Genomic DNA, 19018 nt, shown 5'->3' with positions numbered 1-19018 from the left:
CCTAGCAACCAGAAGTTAGTAACGGGCTGCCTTTTGTTTGAAATACTGGGTTCAGTCTTGCTCAAAACAAAGTGAAGCAAGCCTTGCAAAATTACTCACTAAACCAACTCAGAGCTGACAGCACAAAAGAAAAAAAAAAGAAGTACAGATTTTTTTCCCTCTTCAGTTTGCACTGTTTTTTTTACAGGGGAGTAGAATGCAAGAGATTTTCAAGTATGCAGTACTATCCGCCTCAATCCTGATACCAATGATTGGCACACTTTTTTAGTCAAATGAATTGTGAGATGAAAAATCATAAACTTTAAAACAAAATAAAACCCCCTTTGGTTAAGTCCCAGCTTCATCACTAATTACTATGTGATCTTGGGGACATATTTAACTTCCCTGAATTTGTTTCAACTTTTGTGAAATAGGGATAATATCTTCTAGGCTGCCTACTTACTAGAATTCTTATGACAATAAGAAATAATAATTAAGAAATTAAGAAATAATAGGGACTTCCCTAGTGGTAGAGTGGTTAAGAATCATCCTGCCAATGCAGGGACACGGGTTCGAGCCCTGGTCCGGGAAGATCCCACATGCCACGGAGCAACTAAGCTCCTGTGCCACAACTACTGAGCCTGCACTCCAGAGCCTGTGAGCCACAACTACTGAGCCCACAAGCCCTAGAGCCCGTGCTCCGCAACAAGAGAAGCCACCGCAATGAGAAGCCCGCGCACTGCAACAAAGAGTAGCCCCGCTCACCGCAACTAGAGAAAAGCCTGCAAGCAGCAAAGAAGACCCAACACAGCCAAAAATAAATACGTTTATTTTTAAAAATACAGTATATATTTGTAAATTTTAATGTTATGCAGTACTGGATAATCTTCTATTTCACCAGCATTTTTCCTGCCTTCAAAATAAAAGATGTTTTGTGCTTGCAGACATCTTGTTGATATAAATAAGAAATATAAAAGACATAAAGCTCCAGGTTGTCTCAAAATTTCAAACAAAGTTAACCCTAGAAGTATGATCATTATGACATTCACAGAGAATATTGGCATTAGAGGAAGGCTTATGTACATTAATTTTTTATAGAACGTTCTATATAAACTTTAATACAAATAGCTACTTGATATTCTAGAGGATTTTTTTTTTTTTTTTTTTTTGCGGTACGCGGGCCTCTCACTGTTGTGGCCTTTCCCGTTGCGGAGCACAGGCTCCGGAGGCGCAGGCTCAGCGGCCAGGGCTCACGGGCCCAGCCCCTCCGCGGCATGTGGGATCTTCGCAGACCGGGGCACGAACCCGCGTCCCCGACATCGGCAGGTGGACTCTCAACCACTGCGCCACCAGGGAAGCCCCCCTTTCCCTTATTCTCGCTCGCCCTTCTGTCGGTGCTTACCCCTGTGGGAGCACTTACCAAAGCAATTTAAAACTCTCCGTTTACTTGTATGTGCCCCCTCTAGACAGGCAGCTCCTTAAAAGTGGGAGCAGAGTCCCTCTGTCTGCATCCTCAGAGCCAAGTCAGAGAAGTGTCTGGCCCACAGCAGCTGCTCGATAAATATTTATTAAATGAAAGCAGTAATTAATTAGCCGCATCCAACTATAGTGGAAAGAGATGGATCCCTCAAAGCATCAAACACAGAAAAGCACCTATCACCATAACCAGGCACAGAGTGGGTGTTCAACACAAATGTGTTAAATGGATCAGTTAGATATTTCATTAGCATCTATACAACCCATCGTCTTGTATTTCTGATACACACAGATTAAATGGGCTTTTGTGGTCTGGACGTCAGCCCCAGCTCTTAATAGGAAAAAGCCTTTCACGTTCCAAATAGCTTAAGAAGAAACCCTTGGAAGAGAACCTGTTGGTAAGCAGGGGCTGAGAGTACAACAGTGAAACACTGTTTATCAAATTTAGCTTCTATTAATCTACTTTAATTTCTTTTTGCTAAACCCGTAAGTGGATATCTACTTGTCTCTTTAATAAAATTACAAATATTTTCCCTCATTATTTTCTTCCTGTATTCTATCCTTCTTTCCTTTATCTTCATTTTTTTCTCTCAACTAAATGGATTCAATGTTTTAAGAGCTATTATAATACAATAAAGAGATGAACAGAATCATTGACCAAATAATTAGGACAAGGTAAAAAGCAAAGCAGTATATAGCATAAATAGAAACAATTCATATTTTTAAAATAAGATCCTAACAATTGGGCTCTGTGCCCTTGGAACTACTTCAAGCTGAGTTCTAGAACATACACTAAAAGTGATCAGGATGCAAGTTGGATTTAAGGGGGCTACCATTTCCAGCAACATGTTAAATAACCTGCATGTGAGATTCTGACCCTTACAGCACCCTAAGGGGAGCATTTGACTCTCCATACTCAAAAATTACCCACCTAATACACCAGGAATACAGACAGGCATATGCAAACACTTAAGGTCACTTCAGAGACACTGCATCTGTCATAGCCAAAAAAGCCAAAAGACAAACTAAGAAAACTGTGGTCTGCAGGTATGATGTTCAGTCAAGTCCATCCTCAACAGTAAAGCTTTTGTCACTTTCTGGAAGATGACTATGTAGGACAGTTTTTATTTCGGGAGGGGAGGGTTTTGAGGGTTTTCTTAAACAGCTTTGCACAGATATAATTCACATGACATATAATTCACCGATTTTAAGTGTGCAATTCAATGGTTTAAAGAGCTATGCAGCCATCACCACAATTTTAGAACATCTTCCCCCAATTTCTCCACATCCTCACTAACACTTGTTATTACCTGTCTTTTTTTTTTATTCAAACAGAAAGTCACAAAAATTATAATCATCCTCATCACTTCACTCAGTCCCATGTAATTAATTTTTTTTATCTTGATCTTTTGTTAGCACTTTTATGAATTCATCAGTTTTCCATTAGAGCTCTGAAATGCTTATTCATTCAGTTCAGCAGTATAGTCAGTTACCAGAAACCTGTACTTGTCAGAGTCTTTTCCGTGAATTCCTTGAAGATGAAACCCTTTTATAGGAACATTTTTGCAAAAGCATCAGAGTACACCCAGAGCTGTCTGTAAATGACAGAAGACGTAAAAATGACCACGGTTAAAGATTCGATGAAAGTTCATAGTAATGCAACTGACAAGGAAATTTAGTTATTTCTGAGATATACATTTTAAAGTAATAACTAGAATTATGACTTATAACATCGTGCCAGAACATATAAGATTTTTAGAAATTTCATGTAACGTCTGAAACATTTATATTAACATATTGCCATACAAAAAAACCCAAAGAAAGTTTAGTATTAGTTGTTTTGTTTGTTTGTTTTATTATAATGCAGGTTCTTATTACTCATCAATTTTATACGCATCAGTGTATACATGTCAATACCAATCACCCAATTCAGCACACCACCATCCCCACCCCGCTGCGGTTTTACCGCCTTGGGTCCACACATCTGTTCTCTGCATCTGTGTCTCAACTTCTGCCCTACAAACCGGTTCACTTGTACCATTTTTCTAGGTTCCACTACATGCGTTAATATACGATATTTGTTTTTCTCTTTCTGACTTACTTCACTCTGTGTAACAGTCTCTAGATCCATCCACGTCTCAACAAATGACTCAATTTCGTTCATTTTTATGGCTGAGTAATATTCCACTGTATATATGTACCAAATCTTCTTTATCTATTCATCTGTCGATGGGCATTTAGGTTGCTTCCATGACCTGGCTATTGTAAATAGTGCTGCAATGACCACTGAGGTGCATGTGTCTTTTTTTTTTTTTTTTTTTTTTTGGTACACTGGCCTCTCACTGTTGTGGCCTCTCCCAATGCAGAGCACAGGCTCCAGACGCGCAGGCTCAGCGGCCATGGCTCACGGGCCCAGCTGCTCCACGGCATGTGGGATCTTCCCGGACAAGGGCACGAACCCGTGTCCCCTGCATCGGCAGGCGGACTCTCAACCACTGCATCACCAGGGAAGCCCGCATGTGTCTTTTTGAATTGTGGTTTTCTCTGGGTATATGCCCAGTAGTGGGATTGCTGAATCATATGGTAATTCTATTTTTAGTTTTTTAAGAAACCTTCACATTGTTCTCCATAGTGGCTGTATCAGTTTACATTCCCACCAACAGTGCAAGAGGGTTCCCTTTTCTCCACACCCTCTCCAGCATTTGTTGTTTGTAGATTTTGTGATGATGCCCATTCTAACTGGTGTGAGGTGATACCCCATTGTAGTTTTGATTTCCATTTCTCTAATAATTAGTGATGTTGAGCAGCTTTTCATGTGCTTCTTGGCCATCTGTATATCTTCTTTGGAGAAATGTCTATTTAGGTCTTCTGCCCATTTTTCAATTGGGTTTTTTTTTAATATTGAGCTACATGAGCTGTTTATATTTTTTGGAGATTATTCCTTTGTCCGTTGATTCGTTTGCAAATGTTTTCCCCCATTCTGAGGGTTGTCTTTTCGTCTTGTTTATGGTTTCCTTTGCTGTGCAAAAGCTTTGAAGTTTCATTAGGTCCCATTTGTTTATTTTCCTTTTTATTTCCATTACTCTAGGAGGTGGATCAAAAAATATCTTGCTGTGATTTATGTCAAAGAGTGTTCTTCTTATGTTTTCCTCTAAGTTTTATAGTGTCCTGTCTTATATTTCGATCTTGAATCCATTTTGAGTTTATTTTTGTGTATGGTGTTAGGGAGTGTTCTAATTTCATTCTTTTACATGTAGCTGTCCAGTTTTCCCAGCACCACTTATTGAAGAGACTGTCTTTTCTCCATTGTATACCTTGGCCTCCTTTGTCACAGATTAGTTGACCACAGGTGTGTGGGTTTATTTCTGGGCTTTCTATCTTGTTCCATTGATCTATGTTTCTGTTTCTGTGCCAGTACCATATTGTCTTGATTACTGTACCTCTGTAGTATAGTCTGAAGTCAGGGAATCTGATTCCTCCAGCTCCATCTTTTTCCCTCAAGACTGCTTTGGCTATTCAGGGTCTTTTTGTCTCCATACAAATTTTAAGATGATTTGTTCTAGTTCCGTAAAAAATGCCATTGGTAATTTGATAGGGATTGCATTGAATCTGTAGGTTGCTTTGGGTAGTATAGTCATTTTCACAATATTGATTCTTCCAACCCAAGAACATGGGATATCTCTCCATCTGTTGGTATCATCTTTAATTTCTTTCATCAGTGTCTTATAGTTTTCTGCATACAGGTCTTTTGTCTCCCTAGGTAGGTTTTATTCCTATGTATTTTATTCTTTTTGTTGCAATGGTAAATGGGAGTGTTTCCATAATTTCTCTTTCAAATTTTTCATCATGAGTGTATAGGAATGCCAGAGATTTCTGTGCATTAATTTTGTATCCTGCAACTTTACCAAATTCATTGATTAGCTATAGTAGTTTTCTGGTGGCATTTTTAGGATTCTCTAGATATAGTATCATGTCATCTGCAAACAGTGACAGTTTTACTTCTTCTTTTCCAATTTGTATTCCTTTTATTTCTTTTTCTTGTCTGATTGCCGTGGCTAGGACTTCCAAAACTATGTTGAATAATACTGGTGAGAGTGGACATCCTTGTCTTGTTCCTGATCTTAGAGGAAATGCTTTCAGTTTTTCACCATTGAGAATGATGTTTGCTGTGGGTTTGTCATATATGGCCTTTATTATGTTGAGGTAGGTTCCCTCTATGCCCACTTTCTGGAGAGTTTTCATCATAAATCGGTGTTGAATTTTGTCAAAAGCTTTTTCTGCATCTATTGAGATGATCATATGGTTTTTATTCTTCAATTTGTTAATATGGTGTATCACATTGATTGATTTGTGTATATTGAAGAATCCTTGCATCCCTGGGATAAATCCCACTTAATCATGGTCTATGATCCTTTTAATGTGTTGTTGGATTCTGTTTGCCAGTATTTTGTTAAGGAATTTTGCATCTATATTCATCAGTGATATTGGTCTGTAATTTTCTTTTTTTTGTAGTATCTTTGTGTGGTTTTGGTATCAGGGTGATGGTGGCCTCATAGAATGAGTTTGGCAGTGTTCCTTCCTCTGCAATTTTTGGAAGAGTTTGAGAAGGATGGGTGTTAGCTCTTCTCTAAATGTTTGATAGAATTCACCTGTGAAGCCATCTGGTCCTGGACTTTTGTTTGTTGGAAGATTATCAATTTCAGTTTCAATTTCATTACCTGTGATTGGTCTGTTCATAATTTCTGTTTCTTCCTGGTTCAGTCTTGGAAGGTTATACCTTTCTAAGAATTGGTCCATTTCTTCCAGGTTGTCCATTTTATTGGCATAGAGTTACTTGTAGTAGTCTCTTAGGATGCTTTCTATTTCTGCGATGTCTGTTGTAACTTCTCCTTTTTCATTTCTAATTTTATTGATTTGAGTCCTCTCCCTCTTTTTCTTGATGAGTCTGGCTAATGGTTTATCAATTTTGTTTATCTTCTCAAAGAACCAGCTTTTAGTTTTATTAACCTTTGCTATTGTTTTCTTTGTTTCCATTTTATTTATTTCTGCTCTGATCTTTATGATTTCTTTCCTTCTGCTAAGTTTGGGTTTTGTTTGTTCTTCTTTCTCTAATTGCTTTAGGTGTAAGGTTAGATTGTGTACTTGAGATTTTTCTTGTTTCTTGAGGTAGACTTGTATAGCTATAAACTTCTCTCTTAGAACTGCTTTTGCTGCATCCCATAGGTTTTGGATCGTCATGTTTTCATTGTCATTTGTCTCTAGGTATTTTTTGATTTCCTCTTTGATTTCTTCAGTGATCTCTTGGTTATTTAGTAACGTATTGTTTAGCCTCCATGTGTTTGTGTTTTTTATGTTTTTTTCCCCTGTAATTCATTTCTAATCTCATAGTGTTGTGGTCAGAAAAGATGCTTGATATGATTTCAATTTTCTTAAATTTACTGAGGCTTGATTTGTGACCCAAGATGTGATCTATCCTGGAGAATGTTCCTTGCACACTTGAGAAGAAAGTGTAATCTGCTGTTTTTGGATGGAATGTCCTATAAATATCAATTAAATCTATCTGGTCTATTGTGTCATTTAAAGCTTCTGTTTCCTTATTTATTTTCATTTTGGATGATCTGTCCATTGATGTAAATGAGGTGTTAAAGTCCCCCACTATTATTGTATTACTGTCGATTTCCTCTTTTATAGCTGTTAGCAGTTGCCTTATGTATTGAGGTGGTCCTATGTTAGGTGCATATATATTTATAATTGTTATATCTACTTCTTGGATTGATCCCTTGATCATTATGTAGTGTCCTTCCTTGTCTCTTGTAACATTCTTTATTTTAAAGTCTATTTTATCTGATATGAGTATAGCTACTCCAGCTTTCTTTTGATTTCCATTTTCATGGGATATCTTTTTCCATCCCCTCACTTTCAGTCTGTATGTGTCCCTAGGTCTGAAGTGGGTCTCTTGTAGACAGCATATAGATGGGTCTTGTTTTTGTACCCATTCAGCAAGTCTGTGTCTTTTGGTTGGAGCATTTAATCCATTCACGTTTAAGGTAATTAGTTATATGTATGTTCCTATGACTATTTTCTTAATTGTTTTGGGTTTGTTTTTGTAGGTCCTTTTCTTCTGTTGTGTTTCCCACTTAGAAAAGTTCCTTTAGCATTTGTTGTAGAGCTGGTTTGGTGGTGCTGAGTCCTCTTAGCTTTTGCTTGTCTGTAAAGGTTTTGATTCCTCCATGGAATCTGAACGGAGATCCTTGCCAAGTAATCTTGGTTGTAGGTTCTTCCCTTTCATCACTTTAATTATATCATGCCACTCCCTTCTGGCTTGTAGAGTTTCTGCTGAGAAATCTGCTGTTAACCTTATGAGAGTTCCCTTTTATGTTATTTTTCGTTTTTCCCTTGCTGCTTTTAATAATTTTTCTTTGTCTTTAATTTTTTCCAATTTGATTACTATGTGTCTCAGCCTGTTTCTCCTTGGATTTATCCTGTATGGGACTCACTGCACTTCCTGGACTTGGGTGGCTATTTCCTTTCCCATGTTAGGGAACTTTTTGACTATAATCTCTTCCAATATTTTCTTGGGTCCTTTCTCTCTCTCTTCTCCTTCTGGGACCTCTATAATGCAAATGTTGTTGCATTTAATGTTGTCCCAGAGGTCTCTTATGCTGTCTTCATTTCTTTTCATTCTTCTTTCTTTAATCTGTCCCGCAGCAGTGAATTCCACCATTCTGTCTTCCAGGTCACTTATCCGTTCTGCCTCAGTTATTCTGCTATTGATTCATTATACTGTAGTTTTCATTTCAGTTATTGAATTGTTCATGTCTGTTTGTTTGTTCTTTAATTCTTCTAGGTCTTTGCTAAACATTTCTTGCATCTTCTTGATCTTTGCCTCCATTCTTTTTCCAACGTCCTGGATCATCTTCACTATCATTATTCTGAATTCTTTTTCTGGAAGGTTGCCTATCTCCACTTCAGTTAGTCATTTTTCTGCGGTTTTATCTTGTTCCTCCATCTGGTACATAGACTTCTGCCTTTTCATCTTGTCTATCTTTCTGTGAATGTGGTTTTTGTTCCACAGGCTGCAGGATTGTAGTTCTTCTTGTTTCTGCTGTCTGCCTTCTGGTGGATGAGGCTATCTAAGAGTCTTGTGTAAGTTTCCTGATGGGAAGGATTGGTGGTGGTTAGAGCTGACTGTTGCTCTGGTGGGCAGAGCTCAGTAAAACTTTAATCCGCTTGACTGTTGATGGGTGGGGCTGGGTTCCCTCCCTGTTGGTTGTTTGGCCTGAGGCAACAGAACACTGGAGCCTACCTGTGCTCTTTGTGGGGCTAATGACAGACTCTGGGAGGACTCACGCCAAAGAGTACTTCCCAGAACTTCTGCTGCCAGTGTCCTTGTCCCCACGGTGAGCCACAGCCACCCCCCACCTCTTCAGGAGAGCCTCCAACACTAGCTGGTAGCTCTGGTTCAATCTCCCCTGAGGTCACTCCTTCTTTCCCTGGGTCCTGATGCACACACTACTTTGTGTGTGCCCTCCAAGAGTGGAGTCTCTGTTTCCCCCAGGCCTGTCGAAGTCCTGCAATCAATTCCCACTAGGCTTCAAAGTCTGATTCTCTAGGAATTCTTCCTTCCGTTGCTGGCTCCCCAGGTTGGGAAGCCTGACATGGGGCTCAGAACCTTCCCTCCAGTGGGTGGACTTCTGTGGTAGAAGTGTTCTCCATTCCGTGAGTCACCCACCCAGCAGTTATGGGATTTGATTTTACTGTGATTGTGCCCCTCCTACCATCTCATTGTGGCTTCTCCTTTGTCTGTGGATGTGGGGTATCTTTTTTGGTGAGTCCCAGTGTCTTCCTGTTGATGATTGTCCAGAAGCTAGTTGTGATTCTGGAGTTCTCACAAGAGGGAGTGAGAGCACATCCTTCTACTCCGCCATCTTGGTTCCTCCTCCTTATAGACTTTCGAAGGAAAATAATTCCCTTAGTATCTCGTAAGGGTCGGGCCAAAGTAAAACAATTTTTTTGTTTTGTTTTGAAGGTCTAGACACATCTGGAGCAATATGTTTCAACTGTTAAATCAAAATCATTAGTGAATTAGGAAGTCTATGTACTGACCAACAGTAAAAAAAAAAAAAAAAAACAAAATAAAATAGAAAGGAGTAGAATAGAATGAAATGAACAATGAGGAAACTATCAGCATGTTTCACATATTATACGGTAAGTATTATTTTGTGAAACCTTGGCTTAGAGTGTTATGTTTGTGCATGTGTGTAGAGTGAATAGTGTAAAGATATAAATGTATTCCAACTGAATGTTGTACTTAAAGTCTCACAAAGACTGAAGGTGACTACTAAAGTGAATATACCCAAGCAAGGTAGCAAATATTGTGTGTAGCTAATTATATAATGTAGAGAATGCAATTATATCATGAGTCATGTATACATATGAAAATCAAAGTATTGCTTGTATTATCAAAAAATTGAAAACTCAGTTATCCATAATTGAGAAACGGATATGAAAGAGATATAATATGAATGAATTATATATATAAATGTATAAATATATAAATATATAAATATATATATATATATGTATAGAGAGAGAGAGAGAGAGACATGATGACATGAATACATCCTAAAAACCTAATGTCCAGAAAGAGCAGTGGCAAAGGATAAGTATGATATCACTTAAGAAAAAATTTTTAAACATCAAAACAAAAGTATATGTTTTAGAAATGTTTACATATGAAATAAAATTATGACAGCATGATTGAGAAGGATACTTACTAATCCAGATAAAGGTTAACTCTGAGGAGAAAGAAACGTAAGTGACATAGGGCATGCATTTTTCACCATACTTATATCTTTTTATTTCTTTTTAAAAAAGCATTCTGAAGAAAGTAACATTTGTTAAACTCGAGTGTTAGATACAAAGGTGTTTTTATAGCCTTCTCTGTAACTTTCCATATGTTTAAAAATTTCAAAATTGTATGTGATAATGGAATCTGACATTGCGTCTGACTTTTTTAGTGAAACTTATGAGATTCATCAATATTATTGTGTACATTATTATTGTATGTATTATTGTCTTTTCACTATTCTCCTTGCTGTATGGTATTCCTTTGTAAAAATATATCGCAATTTATTTATCCATTTTTCTCTAGTCAAATATTGGAATGTTTCTAGTTTCTGGCTACTACAAACATTCTTATACATATATTCTGGTACTTTTACTAGGTCATGGGGTTTGCATACATTCTACTTTAGTCAATACTGCCACAGAGGTCTCCAAAGCTGTGGAAGTTACACTCCCAAACAGCAGTAAATGAAAAATCCAGTCTTTCCTTATCCTTGTCAATATTTGCTATTGTTTTTTAACAATTCCGGTGTTTTGAGTGGTATTACCTTGGAGTTTTAATTTGCCTTTCTTCAGTGACTAATGAGTTTGAACACCCTGTAACATGTATGTTGAACATTGGATATGTGGTTTTTGGTCCATTTTTCTAATGGGTCATCTGCCTATTTCTCACTGATTTGTAGGAATTATTTATATATTCAGGTTCTTTACACAATGTTCACAAACAGGCAAAGCTTATCTATTTTAGTTTTTCAAAAATATTTTAAATTGAAATAAATTTACTTATACACACACACACACACACCACCACCACCACCACCACATGCACAGAGTAATTGGTCTGACCTAAAGAGGTGGTTGCAATTCTCAGTCCTGGGAGGAACACGAGATCTTTGGGTCTTCTAGGCCATACAGTGTGCTTGAATCTGCTCAGATGCCTCCATGTTAGCGTGGTCACTGAAGGGCATGACTTTCAGGGGCTGACTGCATAGGACATGAAAGAAGTCAGCACCAATTGCCATGGTCTCATGGCCTTAGAGCAGGTCCCCACTATTGACCTGGTCATCAGCAATTGAGATCATTGGAATCAAGAACAATGTGGTGCCCATTCTCATTTCACTAGATTTCCCCAAACCTTGCATTCTGATGTGACCCAAGCATAAGAGAGAAAGTGCTAAACATGCACTGATATTAAATTTACTGCTAGTCTCAGGGTGTAAATTTTGAGGTAAAAGTTAATCTAATTTATAACTTAAAGAAATATTATATTTCTCCTATCCTCATGTTGTAATTCCAATAGCTACCAAACAAAAAGAGTTAACATACTTGTACTAAGATCTTATATCTCTGCCTCTCTACATTTTCTTTTGTGGGTGAGAAATCATAGATAAAACAGAAACTCAAATTCAATGGTGGCTTAGTATCTATTACTGTGTGACTTAGGAAAATGAGTGAATAATTTGGTGGGTCAATTCTTACACTCCTACTAGCAGCATCATGCTAGGATTAGTAACTTAATGTTTCACAAGTCTTTTTTATCCTTGAATATGGTATCCCCATTCCTCTCAATATTAGCCTAACAAAAGAGAATAAGATGGTCACATTGGCTATTGTAACTAATTTTACCCCAATAAATTTTCAAGAAATCTGGGGGGAGAAAAATTAAGATGTGTGTTAAGGTCAAGAGGTCAAAGTCTGCCTTCTAGATTCAAGGAGAGCAAAAGAGCTATTTAAATCCAAAGTTGTGAAATTTCGGGTTTTCTAATGCCAGCTTAATTACAAAACATTTTGTACACAAATTCTCCTATAAACTTTAGTAATTTGTGCTATCATAATGATTTTTCTTCTATTCAATATGTCAACCTACTTGCAGCAAAACTTTCTAATGGAAAAGAAAAAATATATAAACTCATTGCATGATGATATTAGTTTGAGTAATAGATATTTATTCAAAAATCCAATTGGCAGGAACACTTATTCACTGCTGGTAGGAATACAAAATGGCACTGCCCTTTGGAAGATAGCCTGACAGTTTCTTACAAAATTAAACATCGTCTTAGGATACAATTCAGTGATCGCACTCCCAGATACTTACTCTAATGAATTGGGAAAATTATTTTACCACAAAAATATGCACACAAATGATTGTAGCAGCTTTATTCATAATTGCCAAAAATTGATAGCAACCAAGATATCCTTTAAGAGCTGAATGGATAAACTGACCATTATACAACCATACAATAGAATTTTACTCAACAATAAAAAGAAATGTGTTCTCAAACCAGGAAATGACATGGAGGAATCTAAAATGTGTATTGCTAAATTAAATAAGGCAGTATGAAAAGGCAGTATACCGTATGATTTCAACTATATGACATTCTGTAAAGGCAAACTCCAGAGAGTGCAAAAACATCAGTGGTTGCCAGGAGTTTGGGGGAAGGGTAAGAGAATGAGTGGGTGGAGTGCAGGGGATTTTTAGGGCAGGGAAATTTTTCTGTACTATCATAATGTTATATACAAGGTATTTTGCATGTGGCAAAATCCATAGAACTGTACAGCATGAAGAGTGAGCCCTAATGTAAACTCTGGCATTAGTTAATAATAATGTATCAATAGTGGTTCACCAGTTATAATAAATGTACCACACCAATGCAAGATATTAATAATAGAGGAAACTGAGGCCAGGGGAAGAGGGATTTTATGGGAACTCTATACTTTCTGCTCAATTTTTCAGTAAACCTTAAACTGCACTAAAAACTAAATTCTATTAATTAAAAAGAAAATCTCAGTTGACTATATAACAATAGAGTCACATCCTTAAATTGAGTAATGATGTTATTTTCAACTTCTATTTCAACTCAATAGATTAAACAATTTAAAACAATTCTTCAAATGGAAAGAATTAGAAAAACTGGATCCCCATTTCATACCATATTAAAAAATAATGTCCAGAGGGGTCTAAGATTCAAATGGAAGTAAATATACAAATAACATACATAATCTTTGGGTTGGCAAAATGTTATCTATGCATGGAAATCTAATATGATTAACAGAGGGAGATTTTTAATACACACATAAAAATGCAAATGTGGAAAAATATAAACAAAATCAGTAGGTTCTCACTAAAAGTTCAAATTTTGTTTTCATGTATCAACAAGACTGATATCTATATTATACCAGGAGCTCTTATAAATTGTTGAGGAAAAAAGACAAGCAACCTGAAAAACAACAAAAATGAAGGGAAAATATGAATATTCAGAGAAGCAAATCCAAATAGCCAAACAGGAAAAGTTGTTCAAATGCACAGTAGTGAAGGAAATACTGTTTAAAAAAACGATGAATATCTATCTATCTATACATATCCATTAGACTGAAGATGGTTTAAAACTTTCTATAACATCTTAACTGGCGAGACTATTTGAAAAGGGATATACCCTCATACATTGCTGGTGCTTATTTGTTTGGAGAGCAATTTGACAATAACTATCAGAATAAAATAAATACAGAAGACGATATGTCAGAGTAGCAGGAAACAAATGAAGAGAAAGTAATCTGGAAGAAACAACAGCAAGAGGAGAAATGATCAGGAAGGAAGATGTGGGTAATATTGCCAAGGCTACGGAATGGTCATTTTGAAGGAGGATTAAAAATGGGCCTTAAATTTGGTAATTAAGAGAGATGATGGCCTTCAGGATAAGAGTTTCAGAAGCAGAGTAGAGAGAAAGTGGTCTGAAAAGAGCATAGAAGCTGAGAATGTGAAGTGTAGGCAACTCTTAGACCTCACACTTTCATAAAATGGTGGGAAAATGAGAAGCAGCAACGTACTCATTGTGATGTATTTTTAAGTGGAATAGTAAATTATTAAATTAAAGAAATTAAAGAGAGTTGAAGATTAATTATTAAAGAAAGAGAGTTGAAGATTAAAACCAAAACCAAAACCGAAAACAGGCTAGCTATTGTAATAAGCTTCCACAAGATTTGGGAGGACAGAAGAACCGGTACAGCAAAAGAATTACTACCCTTAGGGATGAGGGATAACCCTTCCACTAAGGATATTTTCATATCCTCCTTTCTAGTTGAAGATTTGATGGGAGGAAAGAAAACACCTAGTCCTCGGGTGGGACAAATAATTAGGAGGGGCAGAGATAGAAAATCAGTGGCAAGAAACCTCACCGATGTTCAAAGGGAAGAAAATATGAATACAAAAAAAAAAGAATGCAGCCACCTACAAGCCAAGGAAAGCAGCCCAGAACAGGTTCTTCCCTGATGGCCCTTAGAAGGAACCATCCCTGCCAACACATTGGTCTCAGGCTTCTAGTCTCCAGATATGTGAGAAATTAAATATCTGTTGGTTAAACCACCCAGTCTATTTGGTACTTTGTCACAGCAGTCCTAGCAAACTATTACAGATTTATTATTTATCTAAGGACACCCTTGGTTAGATGGCCCACTAACAGTCCCCATATAATTAATAGTTTTTCCTCGTAGAGAATTAAATGAATTAGCCAATTTTGAGTGTTGATTATTGGTTTGTTTTTTTTTTTTTTAATAGCTCCCACTAAATCTGTAGGCCCAGCTTTCAGAGATAATTTACACATATATTATAATGGAGAGAAGACGTAATGTACGATGGATTTTTGTGCGAAATCTCTCTTTGTTCAAAAGGTATTCCTTCTTTCCTCCTCCTTATTCCTCTCCATTGACCTGGTCTGGATGATGTAGCAGAACTGGGACTAGATGTTCCCGTGGTTGTAGGAGAGGCAGTGGCTGGGTCCCAATGCCTCCCGCCACGGGTTGCCCTGTCATCCCTGCAGAACTGTGGCTAAAGAGTACCAACGAATCCCTTGGTGTGCACCCCGCAGAAAGTGCAGGTCCTGCACTGCTTGCAGTTGAAAAGGAAATTTACCTCACCAGTGGAGAGTAAAACACAAATTTTCTTTGCACAGTTTTGGATAGTGGTGGACATTAGAATAGCCTTTGACTGTTGTCTCTTAGTGTCCTGAAGTATTGATTATTATGAAGAATTTAAAAGCCATTTTGTCTAGAGTATATGGTTATCTGATTTCAACAAGGTCCTAAAGCAATTTTACTTTCCTCTTTCACTTTGCTACTGCAAGACAGATGTTACCGTAGTTTAACAGTAGCGTTTTGCCACGACATACCACATTTTTTTGACATGCATAACAGTGGCAGGGGATTTAAGACCAATTTTAATAACTGAAGGATTCAAAAATGTCTTTCAATGCCATAATTGTACAAAAATATTGGATGTGACCCCTGTGTAGCTAGCTGGTATATAAAAATCATTTTAAAATTTTTATAAAAGATATTTTATAGTTTTTATACATCCCTACTACAAAAGGTTGTGAAATTGCCATAAAATAAGTATCAAAATATAAGGTAAAAAAGAGAGGAAAAGCTGCACACTTTTTATAACCAAGATCATCTTTAAGCTCAAAGCCAAACATGCAAATTCTAACATTTTCCCTAAATCTGCTACATAACCAGGAGTCTTTTGGAGAGACTAAAAATAAGCAAAATGTGAAAAAGAAACAACTCTAAATTCCATGCATGATAGCCAGGTTCAGAAGAACCCCAAGAAATTTAATTCAGCTAATGGGTTTATAGTAAGCAATCCAGAGAATTAAAGATCCTTAGGCAGCTCTTCCTTCCATTTGAAACTATATCCTGTTGCCTGGTTAAGGTTTTGCATTTCTTAGAGGCTGTGGCAGGTGCTTGCAATGTGCATATTTCAGTTTAATTTCCATCTGGGTGAACAAGAAGTTAGCTGCCTGGAGCTGAGGCATATTTACCGTGGACACAGGTAAATTTGCTCAAACTGCTCTAAGTGTAAAGAGAATAAAGGCTTAGTTGAGTAAAGAGAGAGCACAAAAACTCACTGGGATTAGAAATGATGGGTTAGACAAATATTCTTTGTAGCATTTGATATTTGCAATATGGAAATGAAATGCAGATCAGAAGAACTGACTCTTGGACCTCTTAAAACGCAGTGTCTCCTAAAGTTCCTTTAAACAAAAACATCTAAGTTACATTTCTATGTAGCTTGAGTGTACTAAGTTTACTATCACTATAAGGTATTTTTTAAAACTCTATAGATGGGGTTTTGTGAAAACTAGTACCGCATTGAAGAGAACTATTGTATCGTGAATGTCACTACCATACAAGAGATTTGCTGAGAAGAATTAATGAAGAATCCATTTTGTGAACAAACCTGTTTTGCAGAAGGAGTCAGGGCAGTTCAGAATGTCTAACTGTGGTTTGATGAATCATGACTTTAAAATTTGCCACAGGGTGAGGAAGAGGGGGAGGGAGACTTGCCGGGGATTGCACGATCCTGCCGAAACTTAAGTAAGGAAAAGAAAATGTCTTTCCTTTCCTTGAATTACTTGTATTTTTCTTTACGAGGCAATTCGAGTTTAATGTGACACATGCTTCAAACTGAAACATAAACTCTTAAAAATAAAAACAGAAGAAGCTTTTTTCAAGTTATTCATTTCACTTTAAGGAAAAATGGTAGAAAGGCCACATTTTTTTCCATGGGAGGGCACTCGGAAGTGCTTAAATACTTGTGTCTTGAAGAAGCTGCAGTGCTTAACAAATTACAGTAAAGTTATTTCTGCTACTGAAACATACTATTCTTTATTTCTGCTGGTCTCATGAAGGCTCAGAAAAGATTTTAAGACTGATTTCTAGGGCAAGGCATTCTCTGCCTTTGAGCTTCTCTCTGCGGAAATTCTATTCATATTTTAAGACACAGCTCAAAAGCCAATCCTCTGTAGCATAACTTCAAATCTACAGAAAGGAGTGTTACTTCTCAGGAAAGCAAACAGCACATTGGTTGGATCTTGAATACAGAATCATTTCACTTGAATGTTTAGTGTACCTATTTTTATATTGTTGCTCTCCCCTACTAGATCAAGTTTCTGCAGGATGCACTCTTATTCGTTCTCTAATTGTCCACAGGGCTGTGCAAGTTGTAGGGGCACACACACTGAAAAGCAAACATTTATTCAATTATTTAGCAAAATAATTCAGCTCTACAGTCACTATGTGTGAGCTCTCCAACAAATGTTAGCAATCACATGTACTAGGTCCTCTTCCAAGCACTGGGGACTTGGTGAAAAACAAGACAAAAATCTACCACCCTCACAGAACTTACATTTTAATGACACAAGTTGTATTATGTCAGAGAACCCACTCCAAAAAAAAAAAAAAAAACTTACACTTTTTGTCCCTATGGAATTTTTAAATAATCTACTCATTAGAGTGTAGACTTTGAAATTGCACTTTTGCCTTATGAGGTAATTGCAGCCAACAGATCATAAATGGAAAATTGTCTGATAGTTTAGGTCATTCTCTTATAATCATAGCCAATATCTTTGATTAAAAAAAAAAAGAACTAGAGTAAGTTGATAACATAAGGCAGTAAAAATTTAACCTTTGAAAGCATCTAAATTCAATTCTCTGCCCCTTGTGGATATACTGTGAAGAAATCCCATCTATCCCTCCATAATATGGATCAGAAAGGGTTGTGAGAAAAGAGAACCTTGAAAAATCCAGGATTGGCATTCTGTCCAAAAGTGAAAGTCAAATTCAGGAGGAATAGCTTATCCCACATTGGCCAATAGAAGCAGGAACACACAGAGGAGGATCAGAAGACAAACCTACTCCAATAAAAATTAATTAAAAAAAAGACAAATCAACTAAAGCTAACTGTAGTAGCTCTCAACAGTAGAGGGGCAAAAGGCCAGACTGTTCAAAGTCTATGTTAAGGGCCAGAACAGGTCGGATGGTATTAAGGAATTACTAATACTTACTGAGCTTTTGCAGTGGGCTAGGTAATGGCAAGTAGGCTTTACTAGGGAGGAGGGTAGAGGACTAGATTCAAGACACAGAGAGAAGGTTTTGGCAAGTTAAGCCTTGTGGGAGCCTCAGCAACTCACCCGGGGAAGATAGCATTAGAAGTAAGGGAAGCTTTTCAACTAGCTTGTCATCATTTTACAAGTAAATTAACCTCTTCTTAATGTAAATAATATCTGTGGTATTGTTGATTTGTGCTGTCAAATGTAAGTTCCCTGGATTAGTCAGGATTGCTAATGCAGAAACTGAACTCCAACAAGCTCAGTCAGAAAGGGGGAAATAGAGGAGAACAGGACTAGAGGTCTTTTTTGTAACTCAAGTACAGATCTAGCCCTCAGACTCTTAGAGCTAGGAATTTGCATGTTGTTTGAAGTTTCTGTCTCTTTCTCTTATCTCTGCATTAATCAGACTAGTTTTTCTCCTAATGGTGGGAAACTTAACAGACAAAATTCTTGTCCTTCACACTTCTCATCACTTCTCTATCAGAGGAGCATTGCTCCTTCCCCTGTCTGGGAAAAAAAAAATCCTGGAAGGGTTCCAATTGTCCTAGCTTGGCCGATACCTTATACCTTAAACCATCCACTGGGGACAGAGAGCTGATGTACTATGACTGGAGGACTTTACCAGAAATGGTTGGTTGGTTTTACACAAAAGAAGGTAGGGTTATTCTTAACATCAATAAGAATGTTTCTCAGAACAAGCAACAAACGTCTGCAACATTCTTTCAGGGATGGAATCCACTGTCTTCCTTAGTATCTCCACTTTTATTGCCTGGAAAGGTTTAAAATCCTTAACTTTCAGCCTACAATGCATTGCCTTTATTTTCCCCTTGGTA

The 19018-nt window shown here is 37.2% G+C and overlaps 1 protein-coding gene across 2 annotated transcripts in view; it reads right to left on the bottom strand.

Annotated features, from left to right (window-relative positions):
* Nucleotides 1-10101: 10101 nt before the first annotated feature.
* The window catches only part of LOC149748977 (uncharacterized), a 51218-nt gene continuing 42301 nt past the window's right edge, over nucleotides 10102-19018 (bottom strand). For both annotated transcript variants that reach the window (XM_089913312.1, XM_089913313.1), the window contains one exon: nucleotides 10102-11286. In XM_089913312.1, the coding sequence (XP_089769438.1) occupies nucleotides 11205-11286 (82 nt within the window). In that variant the 3' untranslated portion in view covers nucleotides 10102-11204. The remainder of the gene's footprint in view (nucleotides 11287-19018) is intronic.

The sequence above is a fragment of the Delphinapterus leucas genome, chromosome 6, assembly GCF_059928025.1.
Source record: "Delphinapterus leucas isolate spDelLeu-1000000601 "Yukka" chromosome 6, BTC_Dleu_Yukka2, whole genome shotgun sequence".
In the NCBI taxonomy this organism is placed as follows: Eukaryota; Metazoa; Chordata; class Mammalia; order Artiodactyla; family Monodontidae; genus Delphinapterus; species Delphinapterus leucas.
This window is presented reverse-complemented; position numbering and strand designations above follow the sequence as displayed.